The sequence below is a fragment of the Brassica oleracea genome, chromosome C4 (genome assembly GCF_000695525.1).
Source record: "Brassica oleracea var. oleracea cultivar TO1000 chromosome C4, BOL, whole genome shotgun sequence".
NCBI lineage: Eukaryota > Viridiplantae > Streptophyta > Magnoliopsida > Brassicales > Brassicaceae > Brassica > Brassica oleracea.
The window spans coordinates 2,976,143-2,994,285 of record NC_027751.1 but is presented as its reverse complement, the minus strand read 5'-3'; the positions used below and the strand labels follow the sequence as shown (position 1 = coordinate 2,994,285).

Genomic DNA, 18,143 nt, shown 5'->3' with positions numbered 1-18,143 from the left:
GGTTTAGGATTTAGGGTTTAGGGTTTAGGGTTTAGAGTTTAGAGTTTAGGGTTTATGGTTTAGGGTTTAGAGTTTAGGGTTTAGGGTTCAGGGTTTATAGTTTAGAGTTGAGAAATGAGGTTTTGGAATAAGATTTCAAATTTTGAAAAATAAAAAAATTAAAATTTTCAAAAAAGATAAAATGTTATTTTGGTCATTTTAGTTTTTGAAAACTATTTTTGTGACATAAACTTAGAAATGTGTTATTTTGGAGATTTGTCCAATTCGTAATGGTCATTTACATATGTAATCCATAACAATGCAAAGTATGTGACCTCTAAACTACCAAGTAAAATCAAAGAAGCTATTGATTCAATGAGTTAATCATATCATCTTGTGTAATGAAACCACTCAACCAGTGTCGTCTGTCGGCATGTGCCAAGGTGCGAAATACACAAGGTTCAATTTTTTGCATATTTATTTTGCATTTAGGGGTCCAATTTGAATATATTTTTTAGTGGAAATGCTCATAAAATGAGGATCTATTTTAATAGTTTAAACTGAAGTTATTAAAACCTTATAAATGATATTTGTTTCTTTGTATTTTTTTAAAAACTCTGATTAAATTAAAACTGGCGAGTAAGAGCCACCCGACCAGCAATATTCATCGTTTCCAGAACAAAAAAACAAAACTAATACTAACAAGTGAAAAAAACATAGCATGAAGCTCCCATTCGTCATCCCGACAAAACCATTCCAAAGTCAGTTCAAACCCATCATCGCCTATGTTTATCAGCTTCAAATAACTCCGGCAGCCATTGGGATATGCCTTGGACAACATATGACTGACATCTCATCTCCATTGTTACACTCTTTGCAATTTTTTGGGCACGTACCTGTTTACCCGAGAAGAAACATCAGCCACAATCCCTTCAATAAAACCAGCCAAAGCTTTCCTCAACTCCGATCCCTGGTACCGGAATGCTGGCCAAGCCTTTGGACGTACAACCGCTCCAACCACATCCACAGACTATGTCACAAATTCAACTTTATCAACATGGTGGCTTCGCATGGCCTCAATAGCCCACATCATGGAGATGAACTTGCCGTCCAGGAAGGACCCAATGTTCCCAAAGGCCCTTCTGCGGTGGAGTAAAGTTTCTCCCCTGCAGTTTCTTAAGACCGAAGACTCCCCTAACATCTTTTTCTTAGACCATGAGAAACCAAAATTGCATTTGGTATAATCCTCATTTGGCGCCTCCCATATATACACTCGATTATCTTTGTGCAAAATAAGTATTTACAAAATAAAAATATCATAATAATTTACTAAACTATTTTCATTTTTTTGGAAAAATTCAAAAAAATACAGCAGAACTCTCGTAGCTCCATCTCCTAGCGAAGTAAACAACGCGCCAGGCCAGTAGCCGACAAGCTCTTCACCAACCCTTAGCCACCAGTTTTCGCCGCTCTAGATATAATGGACAGTCCATTTCGGGGTTGAGATGCCGATCGATATAATTAACATAGGGGACAGACAAGTCAGTTATATCCCATATTAATAATGAAATTATCTATGTTCGTATATTTAGTACCTTCCATATAAGTACAGAGAGCTCGTATTGAACTCCGTCGTATTGTGAGACGGTATTGTATGCTCCACCTACAGTGATAAGACTGCTCGTTTGAACGAAACCTGGGCATTTGGTGTTGTAGCACCCATTTTTATAGGCATCGGCTTATTTTCTGAAAAATAAAAAATTCTATTATCGTCTGTAACTTATTGGCTTTAATAATTGTCTCTATTTAAAATGTAATAAACAATCTAAATCTAAATATTAATCACAAGATTCTAAACCTAAGTTCTACAAAAAAAACAGTCAAGTTTAAACTTTTGAATGATTAGCTTTTTAATATGTTAAGGGTAGAAATGAGAACTTACCGTCCAGAAAACAAATAATCTTGTATTATTATCACCATATATGTCTGGATAAACCTATAGATTAAGATTAAGGAAAACAAAGGTAGTGTTAGTTAAGATATAATTTAAAAATATGAACAAGATTTAAGTAATTAGGATGGAGGACTAAGAAGACAAGACCTGCAAACCAGCTTCAATTGTGTTAATATTAGCGCCATCTCCAGACGCGAGCCAAGTCTGAGCCAAGCTGAACTCGTTGCTGCGAACTTGAACTTCTGGCTTCCAGACATTCACTAGAAATTTTGTCCCGAAATACTTTCCTCGCCTGGAGTTCATAATCGCGTACTAAAACAGCTCCAAAAAAAGGGAGAAGTGTTATTAAGAAACAAGAGAAGCCGAGTAATTGACATAAGGACAAAAGGCAGACCGGCCTCTAGATTTTAGAGTCTTATAAATATTTTAGTAAAAAAAATAATACAATTTTTTTTTAAAAACTATTTGGCAATTTGTGTTCTAAGAAAATAATAAGTTAGAATTTATATCCATGTATATTAACTCAAAAAAAAAATTTCTTGAGATTTCAGTGTGGTTATGTCCAAAGTCCAAACGTCTCTGATGAAAGGTGTACCTCGTGGTTGTTACTTAGATTATCTTCGGGGACGCTTGAGGTCGTCTTTTTCCCAAAACTCTCATTGGATTTTGAGCGTAAGATATCTTCTTTCTTCGTTCTTCTTATCGGAACTGTATTTTCTGGGCATCTTCCATTCTTGTGCCACACCTGAGTAGGATTTGTCTTGATGTACATAGACGTACTTTCCGGTATAAAGCTCGGTCTCATCTACATGCGAAAATATGATGTTTCAACATCACCATGCATGTATATATAAACAAATTAAAGATAGATCGTAAATGAAGTCAAACCTGGATGGTGTGGTTTTTAAGTAGAGGATGATCAAAAGCTGGTTGACTATGTATTGGGACACAATCTATTATATCTCCATCTTCACTCTGTAACAAAGAATAAAGTGAAACATTCAACCACAGTACAGTTTTCCGCGAATAATCAAAGCAATGAGTTTATGAATGTGGAATTTGTACCTTAATGGATTTACGAGCAGGCTTGTTGAGCAGTTTCAAAAGTTTTTCTACTTCGATTTCCTGGTGATCGGAGAACTCTTTTCCATATACACAAGGAGAGATTATCACCCCTATCATCATCAGTGCTATCGTGAAACCGGCCATTCCCATTTATTATGGTTAATTATAATATTTAGGACCTATACTCTTTAGTATATTTGAAAATTTATGTGAACTACAATTGGAATTTATAGAAGTAGATTGCTCAAATATTCTACAAATTAGGAATCTAATCTATTAATTTAGAATCAAATTTTAATCTACTACTAGATTTTGATCCGCGCTTTAAAAGTGTGAGATTTGTTTCCTTTAAAACCTAAATTAAAAAGTCAAATATCCCTTATATATATTAAAGGATAATCATTGTAATAAATGTGTTCACACTATAATAAACATGTGTCAGCTTCATAGTGATTTGAGAATGAGCATGCTAACGTGTCACGTGTAGAGAGTTTCTCACCCAAACTCTACATAAATGTGTTTCACACTATGTAATTTACGTTTTGTTTTTAAATATAAAAGTCACATGTAAAGTTCCAACAAAACTCACAATCTCCAGATTTTTTCGAGAATCCAGTTATACATATATTATTATTATTATTTACGGATAGCCTGGGAAAAATATTCATAAATTTTTGTTTTGATTCGTTTTGATTCGAACCAAAAAAATACGGACACTACAAGAAAAACTGTCTATAGCCACAATTGTTTTGGTGGCTATGACCTAAATTCAGTAGCTTTTCGTAGCTATTTTTGTGGCAACTTTTGCAGCTATAAGCTTGTGGATATCGGTCGTTTGTGGCTGTTTGCGGCGGGAGTTCTACAACCTAGCCACAATGATATTTTGTGGGTAATATCCACAAATAGTAAGAAACCGTATTTTGTAGCTTCATTAACCACTAATAGCTACAAACAAAACCGCAGCTATATTAAATACAAATAATCATATATAATTGTTGCTATATTATAAATTATTATTTTTTGAAAATATAATTATATAATTAAATTAATTTGTAATATATAAAAATGCTAAATTTAATCTTTATTAAGAATTAATTTAAATGTACACACATAGTTTCAAAAACAAAAATCTACAAATATGTAGCTATGATCGATCTTAACTAAAAAAAAACATTTCATTTTGATATCAGCAAGGATTTTATTGGTTGTGGTGTTGTTCTCCTCCTAATGTTCTTCATAAGTGCATCTTGCTCTTCTTCGCTAAGAGATGACACAACTCTAGGCACCTACAAATTAGAAAAGCATAAGATTAGCACCAACTGAAATTATTCTAACAACTAAAACAAAACCAGAGAACTGAGCATACCTCGTGACCATAGGCCAAATTTCTTGGAGCCCAGTGTGAGTGAACCTAAAACAGAATCATGATCAGTCACTAAGTCATTCAAGGCCAGAGCAAAAACAAACTCTTACAAAAATACAATGAAGCTCAATTCACAAATCCGTACCTCAAAAGCATAAACATGTTTTGGTACAAAGGCCAACTGATGTTCACATACAGCTCCTGCTATAAGAAAAATCAGTAAGATATTAGCAAACTTGAAAACTCAGAACCTCAAACTTATGGTAGAGTTAAGTAGAGGCCTTCTCAGAAACAAGCCATACACAATACTACTCAATAGAATCAGAATACCAAAACAAATAGAGTTTCATAGAAATCCAAACCAAGAGATATAACAGTAGGAAAATGATAAGAATAGGGATATATAATCCGACATACATCCATCAATACAACCGAAAACAAACTGCAGACATACATTGGCAAGAGACCTAACATGTCCAAACTCAGCATTCAAAGAAGCAGAATGATAGACATAAATAAACAAACCAATGTTATCAATAAGCAATAACCAAACAAATCCAGCGTAATCAACTGAAATAGCCAAATAGGAACACAAATACACATCTATGCCTACCAGAGATAAAGAGAATAACATCAACAAAAGTTGTGTTCGGATGGAGAGAGAGAGAGAGATAGACTCACAGAAGTCATGTTACCCCTCCCGTTCAGTCCTACCGAAGACGTCTCCCACCGCCGCCGTCCATGAGAATAAAGGGCTTCTCTGTCACAGGAATAATTCACCCAATAATGCAGAGATTGATTAAACCCTTAATCGATTTCAGTATAAAGACACTAATTGTGACTTATTTTCTTCGAATAGCTACAAAATGTAATTTACAGCTAATTAGCAACATATATCTACAGAATAGCTACAGATTTTGGTTTTTAAAAATTGTTGCTAGTTTTATGGCTTTTTGTGGCTTGAAAAATATAGTCACAAAATTTTTGTAGCTAATTTGTAGCTATAAACATATTTTCTTGTAGTGGGATATCCGTAACACTACGAAGAAAATCAAATACTAAAATGCAATATATGTAAAAACAAAGCAAAAAAAAATACTAATATTTTTAGGAATGTATATCGATTCAATCTGTTATATGCATATATATACATATATTTAAAGAATTATATCTAAGTTATATAGATTATAGTTTATATAATTTTTACAATATTTTTATGTATTAAACTTATTATATTAGGTATTAGAATTTAAAAAGTTAAATAATAATTTATTTTGTAATGAAATATTATTATTTTTAGATTTTTCATTTATTTTTAAAATTTATTTTATTTACGGATCAAATCGGATATATGTGAAAATTCTAAAAAAAATCGGATATCCGGGACATCGAATATCCGGGTGGCTACGGATCGAATCGTCACTAATAGCTCCAAATACCTGGATATTCGATCTGTGTCCACCCCTGTTTACGGATACAATTATTTTCTTTATATGAAATAAAATTCACTAATGTCTAGGCTTATTTTATTTTTAATTAATTTCATTTTAAGAATTTTATATTTCATGTGTTATTCTAAATAAAAATGTTATTTAATATTCATTAACAATGTCTTTATATATATTTACCAACCACTTTTATATACTTTTATATACTTTACATATAGATACAAGTGGACATTGGCGTGAACACCTATATAACTAAATAGTCACTATAACTGAAGTATCTAATTCTTTTAGAAGTTGGAAAATTTTTTTTAATGCTTCTTTCAGTATCGACTAAATTATAGTGAAATGATTTATCTTAATTATTTTATTTTCCTTTTATTTAACTATTATATGTTTAGAAAGATTATAAAATCATTGGTTCGACATCAAGACTATCTAAAATTCATATAAACTAAAACCAAACAAATAATAATATTTTTTGGTTATCACCGGAAAAAACCAAAAACATCAACAATTTGAACCGAACAAACCAAAATAAATATTGATTTAGAATTATAAGTATATTTTAGGAGACTAAAAAAAAACAACCTAAAACAAAACCGATACCCAGATTAAACCGATTTAATATCTCCTTATTAAAAAAATAACGAAACAAATAATCACATCCCGTGCAAGGCGCGACTTATCACCTAGTTTTTTAATTATAACCTTATGTGTTTAATATTTGATAGCTAATATTTTTTAATTTTGTTAATGTTTTATGTTTTACAAATTTTCATTAGTGTAGGGACTTAATTTACAAAGCTTTATTTTTATAGTCATACAAAATAATTCTGAGGAGTTGCTTTTTTATAAAAAGTTCCTTGTATTAATTTTTTTAGTTTAATGTAAAATATTATATTTACAAAGATAATACCAAGTATCTCTTTCCATAGCATATTTTAAAATGTGGTTAAAAGAAATATAAAGAAAATCTATTGTTTGAAGATTATAGAGGCAATGAAAGTTGATGGAGCAAGTGGACAACATAATTTGTTTACTGATGAGGTGATCCCATTTAAAAAAATATTTTAGGTCAAAAAATCACTTATCGCATAAGAACCTAAATGATATTAACATAGATATATAGTATAATTTTAATATAGATATTTATTAAATAAGGTTTCTACTCATATGATTTTGTGATTATTTGCATATTTGTGTAACAAAATTTTACAACAATGATTTTTTTTTAATGTGAAATATTCAGTGGTTTCAATAATTTATAATTATTTAAAAAAAATGAAGATTTCAAAATTAAAATATTAAAATTTTAATATATGTTCAACGCATATATCAAAATATAAATATGTATTTTGATATGATGTATAGTTTAATTTAAACGATATGAAATATATATATATATATATATATACATATATATATATATATATATATATATTAACATAAACACCTACTAAAATAAAGTTATTTATTCATATGATATTATAATCATTGCATCTTATTAATGAAAAAATTTAAACATTGATCACAAAAGTTTATGTGAGATTTTTAACAGTTTTATTAATTTATACTCGTTTTGAAAAATTCAAAATACAACATATACAAAAAATCTAAATTTTTATCATATGATTAATGTAATTATGTAATTTATTGTAATAATAAATAATTAAACAAAAATGATAGAAAGTATATAGATTGTTAGCAATCTTTATTATTTAAAATCATTAATTGCCATATAGATCTTAATCACATTAGGCAATTCCCTAAATTTTATTTAAGGAAGGAATATATAATCATTTCAATTTAATAAATGAATGATCTATAATGAAAATACTATATAATATTACATTTCCTAGCAATTTAATTTTGGACTAACAAAATTTTCAATTGATTCTCAAGCCGCCACGTAAACAAAATTAGCATTTCAATTACGTGACAACTCAGCTGGACAATTTTTTAATTAGTACAAACTACATGTTATAACTTTTTAAATGTTTCTTTTTTTAATATATATGGAATATCTTCTTAAATGTCACAAGTATCGTTTGCTAAACCTGTTGAAAATGTTAGCATCAATAAAAGATTGAAAGCCTTATAGATTAGTTTTGATTGATCATTATTACCTCATGAACTTTAAATTGCTACATTGCTGACATGGACCCGGTGCACCAGAACTGGGTTTGAAAAGATTTGGAAAGTTAAGGTTATTCTTTTCACAGGTTGCTTGTATCCAGGTATGAATCCTTTGCTTGAATCTACTCGCCTATTTTGATGTATTTCTAGGATTAATATTTCATTTTATATAAAGCTATTACATGAAGAATATATATTTTTGGAATATACACGATTAGTTTTGGAAATTCCTAGATTATTGGTGTGATCAAATCTTTTAAACTTGCCTAAAAAATCTACTTGTTTTTTCCTGAGAAAACAAAAAAAAATCTACTTGTTAAATGAAGAAAATATGTAGGGAATATGATCGATTTGTTTTAGGATTTTTATGATTATACTCGCTATAAAATCCTCCTATATATTAATTAAGAAGTCACTTTAGTGATTTATGCTAATTTGTCACTCATAGAAACTATTCATAGAATTATCTAATCTAATATATGTTTCCAAGCATACAATTAAGCATCTTAAATCTACATGAATTAACATAATTTGTTTATATAAATAATTAAATATTTAGATTACATTATATAAATTGATAAGATACATATAAATACATATGATACTATAGAAACAATTATAAAAACATTATTTATTATGTTTATATTAGTAGTGAATAAAATAAATCATAGATTTTAGAAAACTAATTAATTTAAACTTAATAATATTAATTAAATTTACTCATTCATATATATAGTATAAAAATGTGTCAAATGAATGCAAAACAGTCAAATATATAATTCTAAAAAAAATCCAACCATTTTCCAATGATAATGTGATATCATATATGAGTTATCACTTTTAGAAATGATTAAAATATTTTAATATTTTAAAACATAAAAATTATATGGTAAGTTATTTAAACGTATATTAATCAAGAAAATGTTTATTTAATTCATATATTAATATAAACAGATGAATTAACATTATTATATGGTAAGTCATTTAAAATTATATTATTTGGTAATTCATTTAATTTATTATATGGTAAGTCATTTAATTATATTAATCAAAGTATTTTTCACATGATTTTTCCAGAGTTAATATTATATTAATATAATTCATATAGCTTGGATTATAATAAAATTAGCATGCTTATTTTTAATAAAAAAAAAAGCAGACATAAATAAAGGAACACGAGGGAAGAATAGTAAAATATGTTTTTTGTGTTCTTGGTATTTTTATATTCTTATGTATTTAAATTTTATTTGTTTGTCAAGGTACATGTACTTTTTGTGTTACTAATAGTCTGTTTATGTTGATGACAAAAAAATGCGAACTAATTAGTTTTATGTGTTTTTAAAATGTTAAGATAAATTTAGTAAAAAATTTCAATAAAAATGACCATCTCTACATAATGTAGAATTAGAGAAAGAATATACATGTTTTATCAATTTCTTTTATCAATTAGTTATATATAACTAAATAAAATACTTTAGCATTTTTTATAGAAATAAATTTAATGGTTATATATTATTATATAAAAAAATTATATTTGTAAGTAAGGAATTATTATAAACTTTATGTTTTTAAAGTCCACACAAAACTGTTTACAAAAGATATTTGATGATTGTATTGGTCATATTGGAGTTACACAAAAAATACACTCTCCCTTTTTTTTCTCTTGAGAGCTAGAGTATTTTTGGTTTTTCATGTGTTAAACTAAAATATAAAGTAATTTTACAACTAATTATCTGAATTAATTATGATATTCTTTTCTGTAAGAGAAAGATTTTTAATGACTAAGATTTATGTTTTTTAACTATTTTAAATCTCACATATCTTCTCAAAATATATACTGAAATTTTTGATTATCCAAATATTTGAAATTAAAATTTTAAATTTCTAATTATTGTTCAAAATTATAACAGTGTAAAGATAATATATATTTCTTTATATAATATAATTACGCAAAACACCTACTATTTTTTTCAATTGACTAAACTGTTAAGTTACTAGATTCACAAAATATAGGGATCGAAATTTGTTTCATACCTTTATAATTTTTCTCTGTTTTAACTTTCTAAAATTTGATAACCAATGAATTAAATAGGGATTTTGGAAGTTCCTATATTTTTGTTAAGAATTGTTATGATCACTTCAATGAAAAGCATGATTTTCTATAAAAAGAAGAGAAATTAAAAAGATAATGGCATAGCGTTGTAATAACTTGAAAAACCAATAACAGAATTCTAATAGGGATTCTGGTTTAATAGTATAGATGTATAAATCTTTGGTGTATCATAGTAAGTTAAATAATAAATAAGAGCATTGATTATTTTATAGTTAGAGAAACAAAAGGTAATTGATTAATTATTGTATTGTTAGAGAAATATATGGTGAGACCAAAAAAATAGTTAAGTCTAATGAAAAGATCCAACAACTTTTTTTTTTGTCGTCAATTACAGACTCATATTGACTCTGTGAACCACACCGGGAGATCCTGATCCATGTGAACGACGAAAGACGGTTGTTTCCTAACACTGCGTGCTAGACTATCCGCCTTTGAGTTTTGCGTCCTTGGTACATAGATGATCTCTGATCTAATGAAACTTTCTCTCAGGGTCTTGATATCTTCCAAATAATTTGCAAATGTTGGTCATTCTTCTGGTTCTGAAACCATCTTCACAAATTGAGAACAATCTGTTGCAAATGTAACATGAAATTGACGTAAGTTTTTCATACATTCTATTGCCCATAATAGAGCTTCTATCTCCGCATGCAGAGGAGTGGGACAAGCCCGGACATTCCTCACCCCCAACAGCCCATCAAAACCTTCTAAAGTACTGAGCCAACCTTGTCCTGAGAAAGTATCATTTTCCTTCCAAGAGCCATCTGTGAAGCACCATCTTCCTGGGATCAATGGAAAGGTTGTAGGCTCGACCGGTAATACTCTCTTGTTTTCCTTTAGTACATGTGCCTCAACCCAAAGTGTTGACTCTGTTTCTGCCAATTTGAGCGTATCTCGAGGATCTATATCCAAATTACTAAAAACTTTATTATTCCTTCCTTTCCAGATATACCATAGTATCCACACAAACTGATGATCCTCCATCTGCGGAAATACTCGCCAAAAGAGATGATCCACATTTGTAAAAAGGGAGCTTGTGGGGAAAATAGTTGGGTTTGATGGTATCTTGGATAGAGCCCAAACCTGAAGTGTTGAAGGACATTCAAAAAAATCTAGTTTAGTTTAGATTAAAAAATAGTGGTTACATTTAGACCGTTAATGAAAATTGACTCGTGACTTAAACATCATCACAACCCCTCATAACTTCAGAAACAATGAAAGCTGACGCATGAAATAAACGACATCAAAGCAATCACTTTTCTCTACTTATCAGTGTTGGCGTCCGCGTTAGAAGATTGTATAGCGTCTAACCGTATAAACGGACGCCTAAACAGAGTATATACGGATATATATTTTTACACGAAATATAAGTATAAGATTAATATATATACATTATTATTGAAAAAAATTAAACATAAATATATTTTAAATCCAATTTTATGTATAAGTATATAGTTTAACATATATAAATAGTTTTAAATTATACAAATTAAAACCATTTTAAATATATAAAGTTGATAAATTTAAAATGATTTTGCAACAATTATACTAATATCTACAATCATATAAATACATAAAATAAGTAAAAGTAATATAAATAATAACATTAATAAAATATAATAATAATATTAATAGTATATTTTTTGAATATTAAAGCTTAAAAATCCGTCTAGGTATTCCCGTACACCGCATAATGTCCGCCTAAACGTTATAATTTGTTCGAATTATATAAATCCGCATAAAACACTGTATAATATAAAAACAGTACGACGGGTTGTAGAGAACAATGGGGACCAAATTAGCTATCAAAGTAAAATCAACGAAGACATTAATTGGACCCATGAGTTCATCATATCATCGTTCGTGATTAAACGCGTAACATGGCTAAGCAAATTGTTGTCAGACGCGGGCTCTAAGTCACCAACAAATCATAGTCGAGACTCGAAACAAATAACGGGTAAAAAAATAATAATAACGGGTAACATAAATTAGATATCTGTAATTACTGTTCAAATAACAATTATTGGCAGTAAGCATGGAGTTTAAACAACTGCCTTACGAAATATTTTCTAACGTGATCATTCATACCAAGTAGACAAAGACACAGATGATAACAGATTCACAAAACCAAACTTTAAAATGAAAAAGAAACAACAACAGAAGAGATTCAATCTTCATCACCTAACCAGTTCCGCTTCAGCTTCGGACCCGTAGGTCCTTCCTCTCCGAAAACCTCATTAGGCAATCCATTAACCGCACTCCTGAACATACTCTTTAGACTCTCTCCAACAACAATCTTCTCCACACCTCTAATCTCATCTTCACGACCATAATCAATCTTTGGTCCCCAATGTCTCATATAGTTCAACCACGCAGGCTCCTCCACTTCTTTCAAATACTCAGCCGAGACAACCCTAAACCTAACCGCAGTATCAAACACCTTTTCACTCTTTCCTGTATCGTTCCTGATCCCTACATCGTCTCTGCCTTGCAACACAAGTCCTGGTTTAGCATACATTGCATGTCCGTTTAAAGAAGCGTAAGCCACCGGTTTGTTTCCACCACTTTGAAACTCGATCTCCGGAGGATAGATCCAGCTTCCTTTGCTATGTTGTGACAAGTACATCTTCTGTAACTTGCCGCTGAAGTTACTTATCCGGAGAGTGAAATGTTCCCAATCTCCAATGTGTTCGCCTATTCTCCCCAACGGGATTGTGGCGAGCTTGAGCTTTGCTCGTGAAGGGCCATTGAACGGATAAAACATCCAGACAGCTATATCTGTTAAGGTTCCACCATAAACAGGTTTTATGTGAAGATACACTTCCATACTCTGTAAATCTCCGCCTTGTACTCGTTTTCTTGCGTCAGAAGCAACCGGTAGGTCTAACCAGTAAAGACCGTCGTTGGCCTCGCCTTGAGGAAGATTTGAGCCGTTTGGTTCGATCGGAACCGGGTTTGATTCCTCGCCTTTCTTGTAAAGCAAGGCACCGTTGCTGAAGAACCAGTTGACAGACGATGGGAGATACTTCTCATCTTTGTGGAAGTAGATCAAAGGAGCGTAAGTTTTAAACAGAGCATCGATCTGGACCTTGCTTGGCATGCAAGAAAAGTCGAACTTGTTGTTTTTCAGACAAGCTAGGGTTGGATTTGAAGTGAACGTACCAACACATACACTAGAGGCTTGTGTTCCTCTGTTAACAGGCTTAGAACTCGAAACGCTAAACCCATTAGATTCCCATATGAGAGCGTCCGGCTCGGATTGATCCGTTAGGTCAGAACGGACACAACGGATCTTGTCTAGGGGAGGTTTCTCAGCCGTGGTGGTCACGATTAGACCCACTGCACTGTAACCATCAGGAGGCACAGGCTGCCAAAAGTATCCAGTTTGGTCCTTATTGTTCTCTACCTTTGTAGATTTGCCGCTCCAAAGAGGAAGATAATCAACCGGTGGTCTTAAAGAGTTGCCGGAGATGTCTTTTCCGACAAGTGTCCATCCAAAAAGCTTGCGGTTATTGGGTTGAGCGTAGAAACCGAGAAGGGAGAAGCCTTCAGGTAGTGAAGACGGCTCAAAGAAAGTGGCTCCAAGATTATCTTGTCCTTCTTCGTATACAGTCCATACTTTGTTAAACTTTGTTACTTGGAAAACTTCAAGACCTCCCAAATCTATTACCCCCTTTGCAAATCCCTCTCCTGTAAATTCATTCACGTTAAAATCTTATAAGACATTCAAAAAAATACATGTAAGTTTTTATGTAAAGCTATATATTGTTCTATGTATTTTTCGAATGTTTTTAGCCCTTTTTCAAAAAAAAAAAATTCTAAAAATACATAGACAAAACATAGCTAAATAGAGGATGAACATTAAAAATCAAAGAATGAACCTGAAGGCCAAGATGGCAATGGAGATGGAAGATCAAAGGTGGAATCAATCGGCAAAGATGGTGATGAACTTTGAGCAGAGGAAATGTTACCCATTTTGATATTCACAAATCCAAAAATCGTAGAGAAATAATGACTTTGTAATTGATATTGTGTTGTCGTGGTATAGACAGGCTTAAAGGGAAGTGGGGACAGAATCAATGTTGTTGGTCGAGTTAGATCAACCACATATACAAAAACTTCAAAGATTAGGTTATCTGGAGAGAAACAGCACATGTCAAGTATTTATTGTGAAACGAAAAGTCATCGCAAGTCACTGTTAGGTTGTGTAGACTTTGATTCAATCATCATGATTTGCAACATACTTGAGAAAGGTTTCGCACGTCTTAACTATTATATTGTTTTCTTGTTATTCTGAGAGATTATTTGGATTTTTCTTGAGAATTCTTTGTTGAAAATAATGTAACTACAACGTTCTAATGTTATTAATGTTTCATAGGGATATTGACAAATACTTATTGTGTACATTTCATAAAGAATTATATGAAGATAAAAATGTTAGTTTTTTAAATCATTAAATGGTATTGTTTATATACAACGTATTCTTGCGTTGTACTTGTATTTCATCCTAAGTGATAATATTAATTAGTCAGTTTATATATAAAGACCAAGAAAATGAGACCAACGGTTCCTCAAGAGGTCAGAGAATAACGTACATGGTTTAATCTAAACGTATATAATCTTTATTAAAACGTGTATTTTATAACGTTTTCTTAAAATTCATCTAAAACAACGGAATTTCTAGCTAACTTTCAGTAAATGCGTCTTTATTCTGCTCGTATTATTTCAATTCTTCGGAAGCTGTAACCAGATTGATATCAATTGATAGATGCAATATTGCGATCATCTCTCTTGACGTGGAATTTTTCTTCAATAACTTATTTTCTTTTATTATCATATGCAAAGTTGCAAACTCACATAGGCACACCAGCGGATAAACATATTATTATTCAAATATAGACATGTATATGAATACCACAAAAGCTAAATCAAGGACACTTAACGTTACGACCGGGACCACCATAGAAGAAATTAATCCCCCAATTAGTTCCAGCAGTTCCTGTCTTCACATTGTAACAGTTTTGCTTATCAGCAGAGTAGTAAAGACTCTTTGGTTCTCTCAGAGTATTAGTTCCATCAACTATCTGAAGATTCCTGAAATAGCTTGCTTTCTTATTACCTTCATCTGCAAAATACCCACTTCCCATGTCCGTGCTCGTGTGTTTCCCACCCGTCTCCAGGTTAACGATTTCACCTCCCCATTGTACTATCGTAGCTCCATCTTCTAGTGAAGTGAATAACGAGCCAGGCCAGTAACCTATAATGTCATTGAAAAGGCTTAGCCACCAGTTTCCTGTTTCTCGGTCCTAATGATTGCAATTAACAATTTTAGGTTAGATAAAAAAAATGTATATCAAAAAAAAAATATATATATATATATATGTATATGTATATCTTGCGACTCAAGTTACCTTGAATATAAGAACTCCATATGTTGAGGTAAAAATTGAAACTATGTTATTACCTTATATATAAGTATGGAGATTTCGTACTGAGTTCCACCGTAGCTTGACACGGTGGTGTAAGCTCCACCTACTGAATATTCATTACTTGTCTGAACGAAACCGGAGCAGAGAAGGTTGTAACACCCTGTTGTTTGATACCCATCACGCTATTTAAGGAAAAAAAATTGTTTGACAATGATTAGTTTCTATGTTTATAGATACTAATATATTTGCATAAAAAGATAACGAATGTTCTGATTACGAATTTAGAAAGAGATTTATAGAAGGGAAAACACACAAAAATTGAAGTCTTGATCATGTTATAATAATAATACTAGATTTTAACTCGCACGTTTGTGCGGATATTTTTTCATTTTATAAATGTATTTGATATTATTATAATTTTTAAAATATATAATTTTTATTTTAGTATTATATATTGTGTAACTCTATAATATTATTATTTATATTTATTATTCGGCGTTATTAATATATAGTAATTTGTTTAGTACATTTTACTTTATTATTAATTTTTATTGCTTACTAATATATTTTCGAGTTAGGTACAATAAAATAACAATATGAAATGCTCAAATAAATAACCTCCTTAAAAAATATGTGTTTTCTTTAATTTATATATTTTGCTATAATACATCTTAAAATTTATTTATATTATAGAAAATAAATATGGTTAAGATAATTTATATTTACATGTTATGTTTTAGAAAATATACGTTAACATATATTATTTTAGTATCTTACGGGATTTTATAAGAAGAAACATTGTTTTGTTTAAATAATATAGCCCTATTATTTTAGAAACTTTTATTCGTATATGATAATTTTGGATATTATAATATTAATTTTTATTTTCATTTTTCATTAAGATTTCAAAATACTAGATTACTTTAATTTTTTCAACATGTATAGTTTGTTTTTTCTTGGTTCATTTCAAAAAAATATTCTTTATTATCTATGATTTTATCTTTTGTAAAAATTGAAATATTATCATTTTGAGTTTGAATATTTATTTTCAAAATTTATTTTTTTCAAGAAAACTTTGAAAAATACACTACTATTTTTTATTTTGGAAGATTACATGAATTATGAATTTGTTTTTGTTATTACATTAATACATTATTTTATAAAACAAATATTTGAATTTTTGGTAATATTTTCTAAATGTTTCTCAACATATTCTTTATAATTAAAATAAATAATAATTTATCATTAAAATAGGATTTGTCATTAATATTTTAAATAAATTACAAAAACTTCATAGTTTTCTAATACCATATTTTAAAAATATTATATGAACTAAAGGTTATTATATACTATTATATTTTGTTGATATAAGTAAAAGATAATATATAGTTATAGATATAAAAGTTTAACTTATGTTAATAAATTTATTTTTGTATAAAAATATTATATAGTTTACAAACTTTTACTCATTTTAATGATAAGTGATAATTTATTTAAATGAAACAATTTAAATAATTATAGAATTTACCTATTTAATATAATTTTGTCATATTTAATTCATAACACTTATATTTTTATATAATTCATAATATAATCATAGAATTTATAAAAAGTATATAATTTCTATTTTCTTATTTTATAATAAAATTTTAGTTAACATTGATTTAAAACAATAATATATTACTAATTAAGAAATTAATTAATATGTTATTTTATAAAAGTATTTAAAATTTTCAATAAAATTTTGTTAGATTCTTTCTCAAAAAAATTTGTTATAACTAAAAATAATAAAATTTAAATTTATAGTTAGTTTATTATTAATGTAAATAATCAAATATATCATATTAATTAATTCTTTAAATGATCTTATTATGACTTGTTAATGGTAGATAAAAATAAAACCATAAACTAATAGATTAGATTAGAAACTTACCTAAATATCCTAAATTTACTCATATGTGATATTTCCTAACAGAAACAAATAAACAATATCATTCCTAAGAAAATATATGAATATTAAGAAAATATACATATAATTATATTTCCATTATGCTATATATATATATATATATCAGTAATTAATTTTTAAATTAAACTATTAATATGATGTTACATTTTTAAAGAAATAAACAAAATAAGTAATTAATATATAATTAGTACAATTTCATCAACAAATTTTAAAAAATATGAAATTTTCAAAATAATATTATATACTTAAAATTTGATATTAAATATATATATATATATATATATATATATATATTTAATATCAAATTTTAAGTATATAATATTATTTTGAAAATTTCATATTTTTTAAAATTTGTTGATGAAATTGTACTAATTATATATTAATTACTTATTTTGTTTATTTCTTTAAAAATGTAACATCATATTAATAGTTTAATTTAAAAATTAATTACTGATATACTCCTATATATTATTTGTGAAACATTACAACTTATTTTTGTACCCACGTGTCATCACTATGATGATTCTTAGAATTATTAGAGAAATTGGTCCATCTAATTATATAATAAGCTTTTTATTAAACTAATCATAAATTCATTATTAATGTCATTTATTATTTCCTTAAATGAAGATTACAGAATTGTCTAATGTGGCTAAAGTATATATGACAATTAATTATTTTGAATAATAA

The 18,143-nt window shown here is 28.9% G+C and overlaps 3 protein-coding genes across 4 annotated transcripts in view; all 3 read right to left on the bottom strand.

The window, feature by feature from the left end:
• Positions 1-777: 777 nt before the first annotated feature.
• Positions 778-3,148, bottom strand: LOC106337849. The gene is made up of 9 exons (XM_013776958.1): positions 2,999-3,148; positions 2,822-2,908; positions 2,529-2,738; positions 2,081-2,245; positions 1,918-1,975; positions 1,575-1,717; positions 1,358-1,450; positions 876-1,009; positions 778-808 (listed from the first exon to the last, which is right to left on the bottom strand). The coding sequence occupies exons 1-9, from the start codon at positions 3,146-3,148 to the stop codon at positions 778-780; spliced, it is 1,071 nt and encodes a 356-aa protein (XP_013632412.1).
• An 8,879-nt stretch (positions 3,149-12,027) lies between these two features.
• LOC106336708 lies at positions 12,028-14,089 on the bottom strand. The gene is made up of 2 exons (XM_013775625.1): positions 13,937-14,089; positions 12,028-13,745 (listed from the first exon to the last, which is right to left on the bottom strand). Exons 1-2 carry the CDS (start codon positions 14,028-14,030, stop codon positions 12,223-12,225), a joined length of 1,617 nt encoding a protein of 538 aa, XP_013631079.1. The 5' UTR covers positions 14,031-14,089; the 3' UTR covers positions 12,028-12,222.
• An 854-nt stretch (positions 14,090-14,943) lies between these two features.
• The window catches only part of LOC106340823, a 5,503-nt gene continuing 2,303 nt past the window's right edge, over positions 14,944-18,143 (bottom strand). The window contains exons 6-8 of one of the 2 annotated variants that reach the window (XM_013779658.1): positions 15,520-15,666; positions 15,175-15,361; positions 15,005-15,058 (exon numbers count right to left, since the gene is read on the bottom strand). In XM_013779658.1, the coding sequence (XP_013635112.1) occupies positions 15,039-15,058; positions 15,175-15,361; positions 15,520-15,666 (354 nt within the window). In that variant the 3' untranslated portion in view covers positions 15,005-15,038. Of the gene's footprint in view, positions 15,362-15,519; positions 15,667-18,143 lie in introns of both variants that reach the window. The other variant, XM_013779657.1, reaches the window with a different exon arrangement.

Coding starts and splice junctions, on each gene's coding strand:
- LOC106336708 (XM_013775625.1), bottom strand. CDS start 14,030: ATGGGTAACATTTCCTCTGCTCAAAGTTCATCACCATCTTTGCCGATT. Junction 13,746..13,936: donor ATTGCCATCTTGGCCTTCAG/GTTCATTCTTTG, acceptor ATGAATTTACAG/GAGAGGGATTTGCAAAGGGG.
- LOC106337849 (XM_013776958.1), bottom strand. CDS start 3,148: ATGGGAATGGCCGGTTTCACGATAGCACTGATGATGATAGGGGTGATA. Junction 2,909..2,998: donor CTGCTCGTAAATCCATTAAG/GTACAAATTCCA, acceptor TCTTTGTTACAG/AGTGAAGATGGAGATATAAT. Junction 1,718..1,917: donor ATTTGTTTTCTGGACGGTAA/GTTCTCATTTCT, acceptor TCAGAAAATAAG/CCGATGCCTATAAAAATGGG.